This window comes from Tupaia chinensis, unplaced genomic scaffold (assembly GCF_000334495.1).
Source record: "Tupaia chinensis unplaced genomic scaffold, TupChi_1.0 Scaffold000272_1, whole genome shotgun sequence".
Lineage (NCBI taxonomy): Eukaryota > Metazoa > Chordata > Mammalia > Scandentia > Tupaiidae > Tupaia > Tupaia belangeri.
This window is the reverse complement of record NW_006159754.1, coordinates 5,237,405-5,259,771: the sequence shown is the minus strand read 5'-3', so window position 1 is coordinate 5,259,771 and position 22,367 is coordinate 5,237,405. Positions and strand designations below refer to the sequence as shown.

General features: G+C 38.1%; 1 protein-coding gene across 1 annotated transcript in view; it reads left to right on the top strand.

Moving 5' to 3' along the window:
- The first annotated feature begins 12,139 nt into the window (after positions 1–12,139).
- Positions 12,140–22,367, top strand: part of GPR149 (G protein-coupled receptor 149) — a 77,604-nt gene continuing 67,376 nt past the window's right edge. The window contains exons 1-3 of the mRNA XM_006149762.1: positions 12,140–13,120; positions 13,972–14,164; positions 20,706–21,154. Coding sequence (XP_006149824.1) covers positions 12,140–13,120; positions 13,972–14,164; positions 20,706–21,154 — 1,623 coding nt within the window. The remainder of the gene's footprint in view (positions 13,121–13,971; positions 14,165–20,705; positions 21,155–22,367) is intronic.

Here is a 22,367-nt window from a genome sequence, read left to right as displayed (position 1 = left end):
GGGGGGGAGGCATGGAGGGCAACCGTGGATGCCAGGGACAATGGGGAAGGAGGATGGGACATAGCAGAGGGTGGGGGATGGGGAATCAAGGATGGCAAAACAAAAGGCAAGGTATGCAGGACATAAGAATTGGAAAATTATTTGCTGAGAACATGTATGTTGATGTGCTTGATTGAGCCAATGCACAGTGTATTTTGGATGGAAAATTCATTTGTGTGTTGTGATGGTGTATAGTGAAGTAATGTAGAAAATGAAAAAAAAAATAAAATAGTTTTAACTTAAATCAAAGAAACACTAAGGGACTTTGCTTAAAACTTAAAACCTCGCCACCTGCTGGCTCCATGCTTGTTATTTTTTTACATGAAAGGATGGGAATTGTATGTTGTTTAACAGCGACATAAACAGTAAAGGAAAACTCTTCTCTGGATATATGCTTAAGTATGTTTTATTGATTTTATTAACCAAATATAAACTAATGTGTAACTTTATTATTTTAATGTGTCTCAAAATCTCATAGAATAGGTTTAAATATAGTGACACATTCATCATTTCCATTATCAAAAACTAGACTTATATTTTGAAAGATTCATTACTTTCTTTAATGAGAAATGAACTCTAGAAGTATAGATTTTTCAGGACTGGAAGAAGTGTTTTATGTCAGTCTAACTTTTAGCCAAAATCATTAGTTATCTTTAAAACTTTCTAAACCAGTGGGAACCCTGGTGTTCTTTGGATACTTCCCACATTAGAGAATGTCATTACTTCAAGAAAATACTCGTTTGAATTTCAGTGTTCTGGTGAGTTTTTCATTTTTAATTTCTTCCTTTCTTTTCTTTTTTTTTTAAATTTTGCCAGAGGGTATGTGTGCTCACCAGAGAGAGGACAGAGAGTGAAACCAAGAGAGACCACACCAGGGGGGCATAGTCATGCCACAATCCCTTCTCCTTCACTTCTCCCTCCTTTCAGGATTTTGGACACACACACACACACACACACGCACACCTAACATTTTTTAAGCCACTCAGTTGCCCATATGGGATCCAATCACAGTAAGCACCAGGCCATGTGCTGGCCCCATTTTTATATATATATATATATATTTATTTTCATATATTCACATTAAATCTTTATAGTTCTACTTCTGCCTAGTCCTAATTTCTCTATTTGGTAAGTCAAAGAATAAATCTAGTCTTATTTCTATATAAAAGCCCCACAAATGTTCAGAGACAGCTATCATAAGTAAGTCACAAGAAGAAATTCTAGCACATAATATGCGCTCTATAAATACAAGCTAAGATTATTTTATCATCAAAACACCTGTTTTGTTTGTTTTTCAGACTTTTAATACATATTTACTTCAAGATCTCCTTAGTTAGAATGTTTTAAAGAACTCTCTCAGGTGGTGTGATGGTTAAAGGCGCTGGACTCCCACATGGCCGACCGTGGTTTGAGTTCCAGTCCTGGTGGCTTGCTTTCTCACTTTCCCTCTCTCTCTCTCTCTCTCACTCACTCTATCCTCTGTCTCTCTCTGGTCAAATTAAAATGAATAAATAAATAAAGTAATCCTTAAAAAACTAAAAGAACTCTCTCTACCTCAACTTTTATATTCATGACACTCAAATTATTTTCAGAATTGAGAATCTGAACCTACGGTGATAGGATGCTATGACTCTATCTTCATCTTACTTTTTTCCCCTTTTTTTCTCTTTTCATAAAGGCAGGTTAATTCCACTCCATGAAACAAATACTAATTGAGTGCCTATTCTATGCATGGTATTATGCAATCTGAACTCTTCCTCCTCTAAGAGAAAATTATCAGGCAGGTTTTTGTTTGTTCTGTTTTTATTTGCCAGAGGGCCCATGTAGACATAGATCCCAACAGGCTGGGAGAGCTAGGAGTGAAATTATAACAAGAGACCATATTGAGGGTACCATCTTTCTGCAAATAAATAAACCCTAAAAATTTGTTTTTAAATTATTTGATTAGATGGGCCAGCACTGTAACACTGTGGTTAAGCACTCTGTACTGGGAGCTGGATCCCACATGACCAATCACAGTTCAAATCCTAGCTGCAGCTGCTTGAAAAATATACCAGGAGTACTTGTGTACATGCCCAACCCCCTGATGGGATGAAGAGATGGAGGAAAAAGGAAAGGACTGTGGTGTGACCATGCCACATTGGAAGGTTCTCTCTCTCTCTCTCTCTCTCTCTCTCTCTCTCTCTGTGTGTGTGTGTGTGTGTGTGTGTGTGTGTGTGTATTTGGCACATGCACACACCCTCTGGCAGTGGAAAAAATATATATTTGACTGTATATACAAGGATTTATTCCTTGATTCTCTATTTTATCCATTGCTCTATAAGTCCATTTTATGCAATAATCTATACTTTATTATAAAAGATACTTTCACAATGCTTGATACTAGTGAGAATACAGGAGAAACAGGCAGTCTTAACACATGTGAATTGCTGCTACTATTATTGATGCAACTTTCTGGCAGGCAGAGAAACAAATCTCTCAAAAGTTAAAGCAATCTGGCTTGGCAATTTCAATACTAAAAATTTACTATGCATATGTCTGTATAAAATGATGATTTATTTTAAGGTAATGTACAAAGATGTTCATGCAACACTGTTTTTAAGTCAAAAAAATAAGGAATTGATTTTAAAATGTAGAATGTGTGCCTATCCATTTGTGGATACCTCTTATCCTGGCTTTGCTAGGCCGGCCGTATTCTGTCCACCCAGTGCCTCACTACCAGCAACACAGTACATTAGCCCAGATACCTCAAGTTTGCTCTCTCTTCTCTTTCTGTTTCTCTCTCCTCTTTCTCCTTCACCTTTTCTCCCCTACCCCCACTTTCCATTACATTCCATTAACCTGAGCATCACATCTAATGATCATGTGCAGAGTAACTTCTGTGCTTCTGACCAACTGAACGTTAAAGGAAAGGGAGGCAACAGATACACCAAAACTGCTTCTCTTATTTCCTTCCACTAGAGAACCCAGAGCATATAATGGTGTTATGTTTTACTTCAGAAGAACCTGCCAGTTATGGACATAAATGTCCTAGAAACTCATCACTATTTACTCTAAGGTCTGAGGATGATTTGCTCCTGAGCTTTTAAAGTTCTTCAGGGTGGGGAACCAGCAGTTAGCGTAATGGCTATGTCGCTGGACTCCCATGTAGTATACCGCGGTTCGCATCCCAGACCCGGTGGCTGAAAACTCACACCGGGTGTGTGTGCATGTGTGCCCAAGATCCTGAGAGGAGAATGGAGGAGAAGGGATTGTGGTGTGACCATCCCCCCTGGGGGGTGATTTCTCGCTTTCTGTCTCTATGTCTCTCTCTGTCTTTTTGGCGAGCACACGCGCCTATAGCAAAAGTCTCTCCAAAAAAAAAAAAAGTTCTTCAGGATGGGCGTTATTAGCCTGTCTAGGAAGGTAGACTGATTGAGCCATAGGAGAGATTAAGCAACTTGCTGAAGAATTAAAAGCGAGTAATAATGAAAGCTAGAAATCACATTCAGGTGGTAAGATACCACCCTTTCCATCATGGTGACTAGAAAATCAATACCACTTTTTACCTCTGTAAGACTCTTATTTCTAATTCCTTACAATATTTTGTTTTCATTCAATATTTTAGGTCTTTCATAAATAAATAAATAACCTTTCCACTTCAAATAGGCCCAAATCTTGGGATATTTCTTACTACATATTTTAGAGAACATCTACCTTTGTGAGTAGACGAAGAATAAAGAAAGAGAAGAAGGTCGATTTAATTTCTAGCTGTCACTGAATTGCAGTATCATCTTGAACAACCAATTTCGCTTGCATGCTTTAACTTCTCAGCTGTAGAATTTGGAAAAACTTCACTTCTCCCCAGGGAAGTAAGAACAACTCAGGTAATTTTTCTAAAACCTTTGGAGCTCAATGATATTAAATGAAAAGAAAGAACAGGAGGCCATTTGCATTGTTCTATTATTGATCTAAGAAATACGTATTGCCCCAAGAATTCCTCTTCTCTAGCAATTTCTCTGATTTATCAAGGTTCATAGTATGTTTGCAAAGGCAAAAAATCTAGAAAACAGGGCAGAAAAATAAAGTACCTACCTTTGTGCCTCTATAAGCCAGGAACCTATCTGAATAACAAAGTTCAAATTTGAACCCCTTCACTAAGCAGTAGTATGACTTTAGATTGGTTATTTTCTGTCTCTCTGCCTCAGTCCTTAGTCTGGAAAATGTGGCTAAACTTAATATCCATATCATAAGATTTTAAAGTTAAATTAGTTAATTCACGTAAATAATTTAGAAGTATGCTTGGAACATGACAGAAAACAAATAAATGTGATCTGTTATTATTGTTGACATTTTACTATTAATAATTATATGGGACTGCAGATGGCATAATGGTTATGTTGCTGGACTCCCACACAATTGACCGCAGTTCCGCAGTTCAAGTCCCATACCCAGTGGCTTAACACTAACACCCGTACATGCGTGCAGTGCTCAAAACCCCAAGAGGAGAATGGAAGAGAAGGGATAGCAGTATGGCCATCCTCCCTGGGGGCGGGGGGATTTCTCTCTTTCTTTCTCTCTGTCTCTCTGGCAGTGCATGCGCCCTATAGCAAAAATCTCTCTCTAAAAAAATAAATATAACTTATGTATGAACATATATTTTATTATCAAATATTATATATTTTTATGTGTGTTAAAATAGATAAGGAGAAATAGATGTGTCCAAATTCACAAATGACCCAAATATTCTACATATCAAAAATAAATTTGCATTGAATTACTCTTCTTTCAGATAAACCAAGGATCAACAAAGTTGTTTCTGAGCAGGGCCAAAAATAAATATTTTACACTGTCTCTTTCAGAAGTACTCAGAATTATACTTTGTTTTAGCCTGAAAGCAACCATTAAAAAGAAAAGAAAGGGGGACCAGCAGGTGGCGTGGTGGTTAAGGCACTGGACATTCCCGCATGGCGACCATGGTTTCAGTTCAGGAAAGGAAAGGAAAGGAAAGGAAAGGAAAGGAAAGGAAAGGAAAGGAAAGGAAAGGAAAGGAAAGGAAAGGAAAGGAAAGGAAAGGAAAGGAAAGGAAAGGAAAGGAAAGGAAAGGAAAGGAAAGGAAAGGAAAGGAAAGGAAAGGAAAGGAAAGGAAAGGAAAGGAAAGGAAAGGAAAGGAAAGGAAAGGAAAGGAAAGGAAAGAAAAAGGAAGGGCCAGTAGGTAGCATGGTGGTTAAGGTGCTTGCTGGATCCCACAGGGGCCAACTCTGCAGTTCAAGTCCTGGATTGGAGACTCAAAAACCATGCCAGGTATGTGTGCATGAGAGCCCAAATCCCAGGAGGAGAATGAAGGAGAAGAGATTGCAGTAAGTGCACACACCCTTTGGCAAAAATTAGGGAAAAAAAAAAAAAAGAATAAAAGAAAGAATGTGCGTGGCTGTGATCCAATAAAATTTTAATTCTATATGCATATATGTGTGTGGGTGCATGTATATATATATGCACCCACACACATATATACAAATTACGTCCAACTGTTTTTGTGTTTCATCCATGGACTTGATTTTTAAATTTTTATAGAATTTTACATTTGAAAGACTTTTGAAACAGTTCCCCAAAATGTCCAAGGTTGCCTTTGGGTTGAACAGGTTTCAAAAGATCACATGCATGGAGTTAGTGCTCTGACTTGGAGACAAGTTCAATTCTGTCCTTAATTTAGCTTGTAGACAATATTAAGATATTGTAGGTTTCTAATGAGTCACTGAAAGAGAGGAAAATAAATCACAGCATTTGAGATATTCTACGATGCGAAATTGCCAGTCTCCCTCAGAAAACTATCAGCTTAAATAGTTATTTCATATACACACACAATCATACAAATGAGAAATTCATATTTTTTACATATTTATGCTTATCATATATTTATATATTTATCATCAATTTGAATGTTATATTTATTATGTATTTCTATTTTAAGTTACATATACATTCATATTATTAATACACATATGGATTTTATTTATATTTTTTTGTGTCTGTGCATTGGATCATTTGTAACTTTTTTTCACTTGATATTTGATGAACTAGTAAGATCCGCCAGCTGAGCCAGTACTCTTAAAATATTTTTGTTGCACAACACTAAACAGTACCCCCTTGTTATCCATGAAGGATTTATCCTGGGACCAGCAAGGACAGTATAATCTGAGGATGCTCAATGAGTATAGCCTATGCACATCTTCTCATGCACTTTAAATCACCTCTAGTTACTTAGAACACCTCATCAGTTGGGGCAGGCAGTTAGCATGATGGTTAAGGGCTCTGTACTCTCACATGCCTGACTGTAGTTCTAGTCCTAGACCTGGTGACTTGCTTTCTCACTTTCCCTCTCTCTCTCTCTCTCTCTCTAGTGAATTAAAGAGTAATAAATAAATATAATTAAAAATTAAAAAATTTTTTAAAAAGTACCTAAGTTTCTTATAATACCTAATACAATGTAAATGTGATGCAAATAGTAGTTATACTGTATTTTTATTCTATTTGTGTTTATTTTTTATTGTTTTATTGTTATGACTTACTTTTTTTCCTAAATATTTTCAAATCCACAACTGGTTGAATTCATGTAAATAGAATCCACAAAGGCAGAGGGTCAGCTCCATTTTTAGAAACAAAGAAGTAGTATACCTTCATAATTAATTTTATCTGTGATTTTTTTTAACTTTCATAAAACAAGAAAAAAATGTTTCCATTTGGTCCTGTGGTTTCTTTTTTATTATCAAAGTCCCACATTGCTAATAATGTTACCTTACAGTATTCCACAAGAATTTTTTATGCTGTTTTCTAGTCTGAGGAATTTCAGATACTGTATTCAGAGAATTTTCAGATACACTGTGTGTTCAGAGAATTTTCAGATACACTGTGGACTTATAGAGAAATAAATTGCCTACAGTGCTTTTCAAAGGTATAATTACATAAAGGGCTTCATAAAATACAAGTCTAATTAAATTATTGCCACATAACTCTCTGTAGATTGTTTACATTCTCTGTCATTTATTTCCATTCAGTTTCTCTAATTTAACATGCTATAGGTCAATTAACAGTCTGTAATACTATGTTACGTATAGTACATTTTAAAAACATACATGTTTTAAAGTAGCCAAAGAAGCAGTGGGCTAAAAATAAGTTCTCAACTTAACTGTTCTGACATATCATAATTTCTATTCAAATCAAGGTAAATTTGCATATTAAGTAATTTGATGAGAGAATTTTAAATAATTGAAGACATAATCTCTGTCATTAGTGAGACAGAGGAACAAGCTGACTCACAGGAACTGGGTAAAAAATTTTAAGGCATAGAGACTTCTCAGAAATATTCTTGATCTACTAAAAAGATATCTTGATTATTTGAAGCTACTTCTTACCCCCACACATCCCCAAACAGGGCATTTTAAAGAAATGAGATTATAGTAACAACTTTCAAGAAACTCATTACTTACATATAACACTGTATAAACTCAATAACAATTCCTTACCAATATATGTTTTATAATATATATTCAATGCATTATAAAACATATATGTATGTATTATATATATTTTATATAAACATCCTACTAAGATATGTGTATATATGTTGTTTTATGATACATATATAATGGTTTATAAAACATATACACACACAAATACATATACACAATGCTTTATATAAAACATAAGAACTGGTAAAATATTATAAATTAAAATTTTGAAAAATGAGACATTTAAAAATGCTTTGTAGGGGGAACCAGCAGTTAGCGTAATGGCTATGTCGCTGGACTCCCACGTAGTCGACCGTGGTTCGTGTCCCGGACCCGGTGGCTTAAAACTCACGCCGGGCGTGTGTGCGTGCGTGCCCAAGATCCCGAGAGGAGAATGGAGGAGAAGGGATTGCGGCGTGACCATCCCCCCTGGGGGGTGATTTCTCGCTTTCTATCTCTATGTCTCTCTCTGTCTGTCTGGCGAGCACACGCACCCTACAGTGAAAATCTCTCCAAAAAAAAAATGCTTTGTAGGAAAGGGAAGCAGAAACAAAATTTTATGATTGTCAGTATCATTGGAAGTGTTTCCAAAGAGGGAGTACTATGAGGGAATAACTAGAAAATGTACCTGTGCTGGGGTTAAGAATGCAGAACCAGGGCCAGTGTGTGGCATGTGGTTAAGGAAGCTGCATCCCACATGGCTGATTGTGTGGTTCAAGTACAGGACCCAGCAGACTGAGAAACATATCAGGCGTGTGTGTATATGCCCAAAATCCTGAAAGGAGGGAGGGAGGGAGAAATGAAGGGAAGGGGATAGTGCTGGGACCATCTCCCTTGGAGAGTGCATTTACTTTCTCTCTTGTTTCTCTCTCTCTCTCTCTTTCTCTCTTCAGCAAGTGCAGGCACCCTCTAGCAAATTAAAAAAAAAAAAAAAAAAAAAAAAAAAAAGAAAGAAAAGAAAAAAATGGAAAACCTGACAATAATTTTTCAATTTGGCTCCACTTACTAAATATGTGACCTTGGACAAATCAGTTAATCTCTCTGTGCCTATGTTTTCTCACTTATGCAATGGGGGCAATAGTATACCTAACCACATTAGGATGAGCTAAGATGCCATTCGGTAATAATCAGCCCCAGAACACAGTGACTTACATGGCAAGTTTTCTTTTTTTCTTTTTTTTAAGAATTAGGGACAGCAGTTGGCGTAATGGCTATGTCTTTGGACTCCCTTGTAGTTGACTGCGGTTTGAGTCCCAGACCTGGTGGCTTAAACTCATGCCCAACGGGTGTGGTACATTCCCAAGATCCCGAGAGGAGAATGGAGAAGAAGGGATTGCAAAGAAAAAGGGATTGCGGTGTGGCTATCCTCCCTGGAGGGTGATTTCTCACTTTCTGTCTCTCTGTCTTTGTCTTTCTAGTGAGAACATGTGCCCTATAGCAAAAACCTCTCAATTAAAAAAAGATATATTTAATTTTATTTATTACCATTATTATACTTCAATTTGCTATACTGCACCTGCACTCACCAAAGAGAGACAGAGTGAGAGAGAAAGAGAAAAAATGCAAAAAGTAAGCCACCAGGTCCAGGACTCAAACTGCAGTCGATCATGTGGGAGTCCAGCACCTTAGCCACCAAGCTACTCACTGGCCTCCACAATATATGTTCTCTCATATTAAGCTTACAAGCCAAAGTGTCAGCTAACTTTCACAAAGTACTCTCAAAATAAGCAGATATTACTGTTCTTTGATAATCTCAAAAATAAACAAGTAAAATGCCTAACGCATCCAAAAAAAATGTTGTCAAGCCCTTTGCTCTTGACCAATCTGCTTTTGTTTTGTCGGAACCACTTCCACCCCTTGATAACCACTGCTTTGCTTGTGCTTGATCTCCAGGATGGTACGAGTAAAGCCACGTTTCATCTCCTGTTACAATTCTTAGAGGACATGGCTCAAGATCCAGATCTCACTTGTTGGAAATTTGTACTGAAAGCTCTGCTCCTGTCTTCAGCTGTCTGGTCACAACAGTTTTGGCACCCATTGGGGCAAAAAAGTTTGCTCACCATTCATTTTTTCTGTTAGAATTGTGTAAGCTGAACCAATTGAAATGTATATGGGGCTAGCTATTGTTTCTGCTATTAATCACTGATTGTCTTCAATTAACAGTCCAGCAGTAGCCAACATCATAACACAATTAAGAGCAATTACCGCACGAGCAGCATTAACTTTTTGCTCACAAATTGATATGGATGGTCTGCCACTGCAGACATCATCTTTACCATTGTCTCATCTTTTTCTTAAGACAAGTTATCCATTTGGAAACTGCTAATTTATTTGGGGCACTGCCTCCATAAACATTCTATAAAGTACCAGTGATTTCACAACTCTTTCACACAAGTTTCTTCATAAATTTTATGTTTGTGCTTGCTTCTATTTTAGCAGAATTCATATCGCTCTGAGAGGGGCGCTTTTCAAACTGATGTCTTCTTTTTTCTTTGTGTCTCCAGGTAGACCATGTTCAGACATGTTTAACAAGTTAATAAAAATCTATTTTTACTCCGACGTTTTTGAAATCATGCATAGTTTTTCATAATATGTATGCATTCGTGTTTTTGAAGAACCCTTGTATCTTTGCTATTCCAAGAAAGGATAAGGTCTGGGAGACAAGACAGAATGCATGCCACAGAACACTAAAAATATTCAAAAACAATGCCTGTTGATCACTGTAATTACTAAATCAAAATTATTTTCAAATGAATTTACTCCCAGGCTCACCTACCCAGCACTGCAAGGTCTATTACTGTCAGTAGGGAGAGCTAGAGCGCTGAGCTAGCTTTCCCACGTGGGTTTTATTTTCCATTTAGCTAAAGGAAGGGCAAAGTCACAGTCAACATGTCAAGATAAGTAAACTGCCTACTGTGTTTATCGAAGGGTGTGGCTGGCAACAACTAGCACAATCATTTTCTGCTCGGACAGATTCAGATTCAAAAATGCGGTCTTAGTTTATTTCTAAAATGAAAGATTACAGTTCTATTACCACTCCCATTCGTTTAAATAGTTACCATCTCAACTTTTTCTTTCTCTTTCTCCTGCTTCCATTAAAATCTCCAGCACCATGTGGGGGTATGCAGCCATCAGGTTGCGAAGCTGAACTGAGAAGGAATGTGCCCTGAAACGTCCTGAGAAATGCACTCCAAGTCTACTGCTAACAGCTACTTCTTAGCGAAGCCATGCTTCTTGCAAAGCTGACAATTCAGAGATGAAACTATTGCATGCAGACACCCTAAATACTCTGTGGTTAAAAATGGTTTTTGTGTGGCAACCTTCCTTTGAGGCCCTGTGTAATGTCACCTGACCTTAAGAACAACTAAAAACATGTATTTGAATGACAGGAGAAGAAAATATACACTTATTAAGAATAATGTCTACAGCTACTCCTCTACTCCAGGACTTGCATAATCTTGTTTATTGTGATGAGAACCATAATGACATTGTCGAGTGTATTTCTCAAAAGGAAATCTGGTAAATGTTATTCATACAAATGGCATTGATGATATTCTTCCAGTGGATTATGAAGCAAGGAAGTCTAGAACGAAATAAAAGCAGCTCTTTATCGGACCAGCTATGGTGTGCTACACAGGTGGGAAAGTGCTACTCTGCAATGCTAGAACCACATAGAAGATCACGGATTTGAATCTTAGGTAGACCTCAAACACACCAAGGAGCCTGGTGGTGGGGGTATCACAATGTGATGAAACCCTGATAAGCGACCCTTCTCTGTGTGTGTGTGTGTGTGTCTTTCAAAATAAACTTTAAAACGCAGCCCTTTAGTTAAGGGAGTAGTTTAGAGTTCTCAGAGGTGATATCTGTAGTTTGCGTCAAGCCTGAGCAAGTATCTGGGCTAGTTTTGTATGTCAGATCCAAGGGGGAAGGCTTAGCAAGGACAATGCTTCTTGCCTTGAATGAGGCAGGCCAGCAAGATATACATCATTTTCCTCATACACTGAACTCCCCTCCCTTTTTTTCCCTGCTTTTCTCTTGCTTGAAGCTGACTCCTCCTTCCTGCAGCTCTGAGGATCACAGCCTGTTTGAAGAACACTGTGGTTTGGATGGGAGCCTGTGTTCAGACTCTGACTGGCTCTCTCTCTCTCTCAGCAGAGCTGAAACCTGACAATCTCTCTGCCTCTGAATCCAGCTCTGGAACCAAATGCATCGGTTTTACTGCACTTGAAAGTGAATAGTTTGATTATCTCAAGCTACAAGTTGCTTTGCTCCATAACAACGACCCAAAAGGATTCAGACATCACTGCTTTGCTACCTGAGGAGTTTCGCTTTCTTGCCTGAAACTTGATGGTGGGAGGGAGTTTCTGATTTGCTTGTTTTTAATTGAAAGGCTGAAAAGTTTCTTATTGATGCTTGAAAAGGAACCCAGATTTTAAACATGGGTTGAGTCGGATCTGAAGGAGATATGCCTGAACATTTTCTGCAGGAGTGACCGGGAACATCTAGAGGAAAACTTGGTAGGAGAAAGGAGCTGTGATTTGCAGCATCCATGGTTTATTTTGAGAAAATGATCAGACTCACTGAAGAGGGAAATTAAAAATTGACCAAGGACAATGTCTTCCCTTCTCAGGAACCTATCAATAAATGACTCTAGCCTGTGGAAAGAAAATCATAATTCTACGGAGCTTTTCAATCCTCCAGGAACTCTGAATATATATCTGTTTTGCCTGACATGCTTAATGACTCTTGTAGCCCTGGCGGGCGGTATTTATTCACTAGTTTCTCTGCTGAAAATGCACAGCAGAACTGTTGTGTCCATGCTTGTGGCTTCCTGGTCTGTGGATGATCTTATGAGCGTCCTGTCGGTGACCATCTTTATGTTTTTGCAGTGGCCCAACGAGGTCCCTGGCTACTTCCAGTCGCTGTGCACCACCTCCGCCTTACTGTATTTATGCCAGGGTCTCTCGAGCAACGTGAAGGCGACTCTCCTAGTGTCTTACAACTTTTACACGATGCACAGGGTTGTGGGGAGTCAGGCTGACTCCAGCAAATCCGGCCAGGTGCTCGGTGTGGCTCTGGCTGTGTGGGCGGCGAGCTTGCTGCTCTCCGCGCTCCCGCTGTGCGGCTGGGGCGCCTTCGTGCGCACACCCTGGGGCTGCCTGGCCGACTGCTCCAGCTCCTACGTGCTGCTCCTCTGCGCGGTGTACGCTGCGGCCTTCGGACTCCTCGCGGGCCTCTCGGTCCCGCTCACTCACCAGTTGCTGTGTTCAGAGGAGCCGCCGAGACTTCATGCCAAGTACCAGGAAATCTCCCGCGGAGCTTCCACTCCCGGGACCCCTCCTACTGGGGGGCGCGTGCTTGCCTTGTCCCCAGAGGATGCTCCAGGGCCAGCCCTGCGGTGCTCCGGCGGCTGCTCCTCGAGCTCCGACACTGTGTTTGGACCTTGTCTGCCCGCTGCTGCTGGGGCTGGAGCCTGCAGGCGTGAGAACCCGGGGGTTCTCTATGGCACCAGGAGCTTCACCGTGAGCATAGCGCAGAAGCGCTTCGCTTTGATCCTAGCGCTGACAAAAGTCACCCTCTGGCTGCCCATGATGGTAAAAGTGCAGTTGCTCACAACGCGTGGGTGTGTGTGCAGACAGTGTGGGTGCGTGTGGGGACCAGCGTGGCTGGTTTGGGAGTGCCCACGCGCAGTTAAGTCCGCCCCAAACGTGTCTCGCTCGGTGTTAAAGAGAGGGACTTTGAATGAGGCGGTGCACCGGTAAAACTACTTAGCCGCGAAGCCTCCACTAAGCGCTTGTGGTTTGGAAATTGAGGGGGTTGGGGCGCGCTTCGGTCGCGAGCAACTTAGTTTCCTAGATTTGTCGTGGCCAAGAGTGTTCGCGTCTCTCACAGCAAAATCTGGCAGTATTCAGAAAAGGAGAGGAAAGTAAAAAACCGCCCATCGAAGAAGGCAGAGACCAGAGAGGAGCGTTCCACTGTGGAGCGAAGAAAGAGGGGACAAACAGCCTAGAGGCTTTTGTTCCAGTCTCCGGGTGGGAGCCATTTGAGGGGTTGGGAGTGGTTGAGGTGGGGAGTGGCGCCCTGGTCATGCGCGCTTGAGCAGAGGCGAGAGATCTGGGAGGTGACAAAGGGCATTTGGAGTACCAGATGCCAGTCCCATGGACGCCTGCCGGTTTCCCTCGGTTATGTCCCTATGCTGCAGAATGCACCTCCCTAGTGGAGACTTGAACTGGCAGCTGGTGCAGTCTAGCACTGGAGCAGAAAACCCCGAAACCCTGTGCGTCTTGCCCGTTCCCAAGTCGAGTGTGCCAGCCCAGGAGCAGAGCTGGCTCTCTATCAGGAAAGGGGGACTAGAAATGGGGGCGAGGTCAGGGTGCCTGCGGGAAAGGCTTGCGAAGTGCAAGATGCGACTCCGAATTAGGTCTGAAGTTCTCTGCCTTTGCAGATTCACATGATGGTCAAGCACGTGGTGGGGTTTCAGAGCCTTCCATTCGAGACACTCAGCTTTCTACTAACCCTGCTGGCCACCACTGTAACTCCGGTGTTTGTCTTGTCCAAACGCTGGACCCACTTGCCCTGTGGCTGCATCATTAACTGCAGGCAGAACACGTACCCGGTGACATCAGATGGGGAAAAAAGTAAGTCCTCGCCAGCGTGGTGGTTGGGAGTATGCATGCATTCAAACACGCGAGACCGGCTGACTGAGAACGCTGCCTGAGTAGGAGAGGAAGAGTCCAGGGACAAATGTACAGTAGATGGTAAATAAGGAGAACCAAATCATGAAACAGTTCTTAGCATAGTGCTGGAGTACTGTTTTAAGAGGTGAGTTTTAAACACCCCCGTGAAATACTTGCACATTGAACAATTATTTCCAGGAAAGAAAGGAAGAGAGTAGAATTCATTCAACACCGCGAGTCAACAAAAGCTCTTAAACGTTATAGCCACCATAGCACCCGGCACCAAGTAGAAAATAAATTAGCCTCCCAAGTCTACACAGAGAAAGCAACATAGCTCCGAGACACCTGCGACTGAAAAATTAAACATTTGTTATGTTGGCCAATATTATCAATGGAACAGTAAAGAAAAGCATTCTCAGGTTTTCACCGCTTGTATTCTTCGGGGATTTGGAGTTTGCAGAGTTAAGAAACCAAAGTGCCTGAACCACACTTGGAACCACAGGTAGGAACCACAGTTCCAAAACAAAATTTAAATACAGGCCTCTGCTGTTAGAGACACACACAACAGCTTTTATTAGCTTCAAGTAAGAACAAATGTGGCATATTTTGTCATTATATGTTCACGTATGAATCTAGCCATGTCTTTTGCTTAAAAATATGGATATGTTTCAAAGAATACATCTAGAATGGGAGTGGGACACAGGCTCAACTACAAAATTTTTTATAATTGTTTTCATATTGGAAGACAGGAAAAGTGGAGGAATGAGCTGTATATTTTGAGTCTGCCAAGAAAAAAAAAAAAAAAGATAGTACTTTGTCATTCCAGGCAAAAAGATAAGATATTCTACTGTTTTATAAATTGAAGAATACATTAGTGTATGCTGACTTAACTGTCCCATTGTCTTTTGCTTAATAAGCAAGTCTATTATTCTTTAACAAAAAGAAAGATTGGATAAAACACAATCTGTCTCAGAATACCTTAGAATTGTAAAACTGCAGAATATCAAAGTATATTCTGTAATCAATTCAGCAAAAGTGTTATTTTATAATATTAATAAGTCATGAAATAGCCCTTTCCATGTATTGATGACATTTAAAATTTTCAAAGTCTACATATTTTTCAAATAACCAGAAGATATTTGTATCATTAAGATTGTCATAGTTTTATGATTGATAGATGCCAAATTCATCTGTACTTTTAAAAATAATCACATTAATGATGTGCTTCTGGGTATTGCTACCCAAAGCAATAGTGACAGAGAATATTAATAACAAGCCTTTATGGGCCACTTATTAAAGATGCAACATATAAGAAATCACTTATAAGCCTGAAGAATCGAAGAGTCTAGCAAATGCTAATATATTAAATATGAAGTCTTATCATTTTATAAGGAAGCGTGATTTCAATAATAAAGCATGTGAGAAATATTAAGCTGCTTATAGTTCAAATGGCCCGATTTGCTCTGGGCTATGCCATAAAAAATTCTAAGGATAAAAACTGATGTTTTTCCTGTCTAAGAAAAAATTTTCCTGTTGCTAAGATGACAGAACAGAATTTTGAAATCCCAAAGGCTGCTCATAAGTAGGGGGCCCACATGTTTGATCGGCTATAGTACTTTTAATTCTTTGGGAGCATAGCTCCAGTTTTAAGTTTAAACTTTTTTCCTTCATAAAGTTTCCCTATCTTTACATTCTTCATCAGTGAATTCCAGAAACAAGAAAGGGAAAAGATATTTTCCTAATTCATGCTTACCATTGGTTAATTTTGAAGATATCATTCTCTATCTCTGCTTCACTGAATGAGAAATGAGAGATGTGCAATCAGAAAATAAGTATTAGTATTGGGAATTGTTTGCATAAATAATCATCTTCTCTTGTTTCCAACAATAGTCTGTATTACAGGTATCTCAAAACAAAAGCATTTGCTTTGTTTTGTTTTAAAAGAGGTTAAAAATAGAGGTCTCAGGTGGCAACCATCTGGGTTGGATATGGCTTTCAGATGCATTTTGTTTATCTGACATGATGTTTTCTGTTTTGTTTAAACAGCTGAAAATCAAATATATTATATAAAAATCAGATTTTTAACTAGTATATTTTGGTAAAATCACAATCGCTGGTGACATCTTGCCATATAAGTTGGTATAAGTTATTTACATCTAAAATTAGAATTGGCAACATGTGATTAAGAGAAAACAAAGTTTATTTATGTTGTATCTAGGGTTGTGGAACAAAGAAACTTTAGCCTTCCAAATACAACACTCTGTTTATTTTCAATAGTGTGGTATAGATTTCAAAAGATCCCAGATGATATTCTAATGACCTTTAAGTTTCTTACAAGTTATTAATAAGTGAAAGGTCTACACACAAAAAAAGTTTCAAAAAAACAACTTAATCTTTTTTTAAAGTGGATTAAATTCTGGAGTTATAAACTCTATATTCAAAGTGTTCCCTCTTATAAATAAATAAAACATCTTTGAAGAGGTTTTTGCTATAGGGCACGTGAGCTCGCCAGGAAGACAGAGAGAGACAGAGAGACAGAAAGCAAGAAATTACCCCCCAGGAGGGATGGTCACTTCACAATTCTTTCTCCTCCATCCTCTTCTCAGGATCTTGAGCATGCACGCACACACGTCTGGCGTGAGTTTAAGCCACCGGGTCCCAGACTCAAACCATGGTTGACTACATGGGAGTCCAGCAACATAGCCATTAAACCAATTGCTGGTCCCAACCACCAGTCATGACACAACAGTCTACTCCCAGTCTTAGCCATGTGGCTCATGGGTGTGCACATTACTCAGGAAAGTCTCCAGCTGTGACATGAGAACCTTCCACATGAGTCAGCATTATAATGTTGCATTTACTAGTGTCCCACTATACACTCCCAATAAATCAATATCATTTCTCTTGAAATCATATTCCATTCATTTAGTACCATTTGAGTCACCTGCTGGTCCCTATGTAAGTTTTATTTTTAAACCAAATTTTAAGTTACTTTTAACTGATTTTAATTATGGGCCAAAATTTTAAGATCAGAATATGTCATATAAAATATATAAATCTAATTTATCTGAAAAATCAGAGTAGCTAACAGCAAAGCCCCTGTGTCTCCACAGTTGGCTGGAGCTGAAAAACGAGCTTTAGACAGAGGGAGATCTTTCCCATTTGCTATAATAAATGCCTAATATTTTTAAATTATTAATGTTAGCTAACTGGACTCAATATATATTTAAGGTTTTCTACCTTAAATTAACAAAAAAAAAAACAATAATAAGACATAGTTTTTGCCTTTAAGGAACTTAAAGGTGATCAGTTTTGACTCTCACAATAACCTTTCTTTCAACATAGTTTTGATTTTACTATGTGAATTTAAATACATTTTATAGAGGTTTTTCCTTTTGCAATCAGAATTGAGTCAAACATTGTCAATTCTGTAATATTGTTATAACTTATTATTTTAGGTAGCTTTAGTTACCTCAGTCAGAATTCACCTTTCATGTAAAGTCAATAATAAATGTTTTCACTGGCTACATTTCATAATTAATCCACTTCATTTGACTTAAAAACAGTATATCCTGATCATTCTGCTTCCATTAACATATTTTTTCTCATGATTCTGATTAGCAATAAAGCAATTTCTCATAGAAGGCCATTAACTGTAATTTCTGGAAACAGTTATCTTTAAATTCAGATCTTTTTTACCAGGTGACTAATCTTATGTAGGCTTCATCTATCAGCTTCGGTTTTCTCAAGTGTAAAGTAGGAGAGGGCCAAAAAGCTGTTTATGGTATAGAGTTGTCATTTGTTAAATGACATGACCTATGTGCATGGCTTGACCTGGGAATGCTCTGTAACATCATGGTCTTTCTCCCATCTTACTTTCTTTTCAAAGCTGACCTCAGACTGCCTCTTGCACTTCATGGCATGAAGGCAAATTCTTCATTCACACATTTCGCACACTCCTGCAAAAACATGACTCATGGACTAGCAGTTGGCATAATGGCCATGTCGCTGGACTTCCATGTAGTTGACTGCGGTTCAAGTCCTGGACCCAGTGGCTTAAACTCACCTTGGGCATGTGTGCATGCATGCCCAAGATCCCAAGAGGAGAATGGAGGAGAAGGGATTGTGGCATGGCCATTTCCCCCACCCCCACTCTGGGAGGTGATTTTTCACTTTCTGTTTCTCTGTCTTTCTGGCAAGGGCATACACCTTATAGCAAAAACCTCTCAAAAAAAAAAATCTCATTTTTGCTCTATATATTTCATATTTCAGAGTTATTTTATACAACTAATTAAAAAATAGTAACAGACACTAGTTTTATCAACTGTTCTATCAGAAAATTGGGAGTTTGTTACATTTTCTATTTTCTTAATGGTCCTGAATTGACATTTTGTCACTCTATATATTTCCTTTTTGGAGAAAAGGAAAGTCCATCAATAACTTAAAACTTATTTTAGTTTTCTTCACTTTTTGTGCTGCTAATGTAAGTTAAAAATCTTGTTTTAATTTTACTGAACTATATTACTAGAAAGAGTAAATAGAAATATAAATGAGGTTTCTCTGTCTTTCTGGCAAGGGCATACACCTTATAGCAAAAACCTCTCAAAAAAAAAAAAACTCATTTTTGCTCTATATATTTCATATTTCAGAGTTATTTTATACAACTAATTAAAAAATAGTAACAGACACTAGTTTTATCAACTGTTCTATCAGAAAATTGGGAGTTTGTTACATTTTCTATTTTCTTAATGGTCCTGAATTGACATTTTGTCACTCTATATATTTCCTTTTTGGAGAAAAGGAAAGTCCATCAATAACTTAAAACTTATTTTAGTTTTCTTCACTTTTTGTGCTGCTAATGTAAGTTAAAAATCTTGTTTTAATTTTACTGAACTATATTACTAGAAAGAGTAAATAGAAATATAAATGAGACAGTATGTGATATTTGAACGTCTGTTTCTCTTTTTCCATTTACTTTGAATAGAAATTTTTCTTGTTTGCATCCTGGCTCAAACACATGAATGGTAATGATAAATTCCATTTTTCAGTTAGTAAAATTGGTTTGTAAATCTTAGATTCTGGAACATTTCAGTAATGAAATCAGCCTGTGAAAGACACAAGGGCATATTGTAAAATGAATCAGAATTTGTCCGTTTTTCCTACAGAAACTTGATAGCTTTTCACACATATTTTCCCACCAAAGATAGCTAAGCATCTAATTATAAAACACTGAACTACCAAAGTAGAAAATGTGTTTGAAAAAAAGCCTTGTTTGGGGCTGGCTGCATGACTGAATGGTAATGGACTGGTTACAAGAGGCTGGATTCCACATGGTCACCAAGGCTTGAATCCCAGGCTTAGTCAACCTGAAACATGGTAGGCACACATACAAGTGCCCTATGGGAAGGAGGACTGGAGGAAGGGGGTCACTGTGTAACCAGATCCTGCAGAGGTTTCATCTCTCTCACTCTTTGTCTCATATAGACACTATCACATGGATGTCCATGAACTTTATCAAGAATAAAGGGGAAAAAATTTTAAGCCTAAGTTTTGAAAGACAAACACTAAAACATTAAATTTCATTTTGTCTATTACCTTAATATAACTTCATTCTTAAACTTAAAAAGTCAGTACTGCATGACATTTACATGTAAATATTGTATCACTTTCTCTCACATTCACGTTTATTATTTTAGTAACACTTGGTATTATGTCCACCAACTAATGGTACTATGTTTAAAACACAGTATTTTAAATCAGAAATCGTTTTATGCATTTCTGCTAAACTCCACTTGTAATTAGGTGATTCAGTTCACAAAAATATAAATTCATGTTTTACTAATTTAATCCTATTTATTTGTATCATAAAAGTACATGCTATTTTTAAAAGTTTAAAAGCTGTATTGTAACATAGCCTAATTTTTAATGTATATATTTATAGACATAAATGTTAGAAATAGTATATGTTAAGTTGTTTTAAACAGTTCTATCTATTGATAGTGTTGTGTTGTCAGATGTATAGTTCATATAATAGTAAGGCTACTTAATAATTAATTTCTAACAAAATGAAATATAAGAAATATATTTTATATCAAATAATATGATGTATAGAATAATGATAGACTAAAAAAGCTAAAATTGAATGTATTTGAGAGTTTCTTAATTTATGGCTAAATTTTCATTATGTAAAATTGCTTTAAAGACTGAAAGGATCCTTGCGATGATATACATTTCAACTCTCGCATTGTGCAAGAGTAAAAAATTGGGCCCAGTGTGATGATTATTTTGGGAGGCATAATTGACAAGAAGTGGAGACAGTTTTTAAACTCATAATAATCAGATTGAATGCACTTCCTATTTTGTTATATATATAGATAAAAATAGATGATAGATAAATAGATAGATTATAGATAGATAGATAGATAGATAGATAGATAGATAGATAGATAACTGTTTGTATCCACCATACTAGCCATGAAATTTTGTTCTTGTTTTCACTTAGCCAAGAGGAAAGGCTTTGAATTCAATCTATCATTCCAACAAAGCTATGGAATTTATAAAATAGCACGCGAAGATTACTATGATGATGATGAAAATTCTATATCCTATCACAACCTGATGAACTATGAGTGTGAAACTACAAAAGACTCTCAGAGAGACAACCGTAATATCTTCAACACCATTAAAGTAGAAATCAGCACCACGCCTTCTCTGGACAGCTCCACACTGACAGGCGTCAACAAATGCACGAATACTGATATTACAGAGACAAAACGAGATTCCGACCCAGAAAATGGTGTGACTTCTGACAAAACAGGAGGTGATATTAACCATGAAGAAAACACATTTTTGGAAGGGCCAGAAAGAAGACTATCTCACGAGGAGAGTCAGAAACCAGAGCTTTCAGACTGGGAGTGGTGTAGGAGTAAATCAGAAAGAACCCCTCGTCAGGTACGGTAAAGGTTGTTCTTCCTGTGAAATTAAAAGCGAGACTACATATTGTAGGCATGAAAAAAAGTGATCAGTTGCTTATTTCCTTCCATCAAGTTCAAATTTAATTTCATTTCTGTCAGTTAATTTCCATAATATTTAACTTTATTCCAAAGTGTCTTTTGAAGGACTTTTTAGTTTTTCAAATTATACATTTTCATTCGTATTCTGGAGTCAGCAAAGTTAAATATTACCTGTGGGGACTAGCAGGTGGTCTGCTGGTTAAGGCACTGGATTCCCACATGGCCAACCTAGAGTTCAAGTCCCCGACCTGGTGGCTTAAAAGTCACACTGAGCGCATGTGCGTGCATGCCCCAAGATCTCAGAACGAGAATGGAGGAGAAGGGATTGTGGTGTGGACATTTCCCTCTGGGGAATGATTTCTCACCTTCTCTCTCTCTTTCTGACTCCCCAGAGAGTGTATATGCCCTATGGCAAAAACCAAACAAAAAACAAACAAATTCTCTGTGAAAGAGGTAGGAGCATTCTTTTTCAAACTCAAGTAATTGTAAATTCAAGCTAGACTTCTGGAACTCATGCTCCAAATTAGTTTATATATTGCATTGTTCTGTCTTCTGTCCCTAAAATATCTCCTAAGTACACAAGAGCTTTTCCTTTATGGGCAAATATCTATACAACCAGCAGTGAGATGGGTTGTCCTACTGCAACTGTACCAGACAGCTTGCCTGTCAGTCCTCTGTTAGTTCTTCCAGCACTCAGCAGGCAAAAAAAATGTTTTATTCTGGAATGTGTTCTGCCTTTGCAAACCCCGCCAAAGGTCCCATCCCCTTAAAGATGAAAGAATGGCTTTATAAAACAGAAAGAATTCATGCCTAAATCTTACTTCATTTTCTTCTAGATCCCAGCCTGCCTAAAAGATGAGGGATTCTTCTTATTTTATTGACATTGCAGTGTTTTTTGATGTGAGATTTTTCTTTTCTCCAACCCTCCTATCTGATCATCAAAATTGCCCCTGTTTTCCATATTATTGATTTATTAAGAAGAATGTATCTTTTTCTATATAATTTCATAAAAATTAGTCTACTGGTACCTAGTCTCTGGATTCAAAAAACAGAATTCTAAAAGCATTCTGGTAGAAATAATGCATTCACTAATCAAAACTTTAACATCAACCATGAACAGGAGCAAAAAATATGAGATATTCTGTATTCTC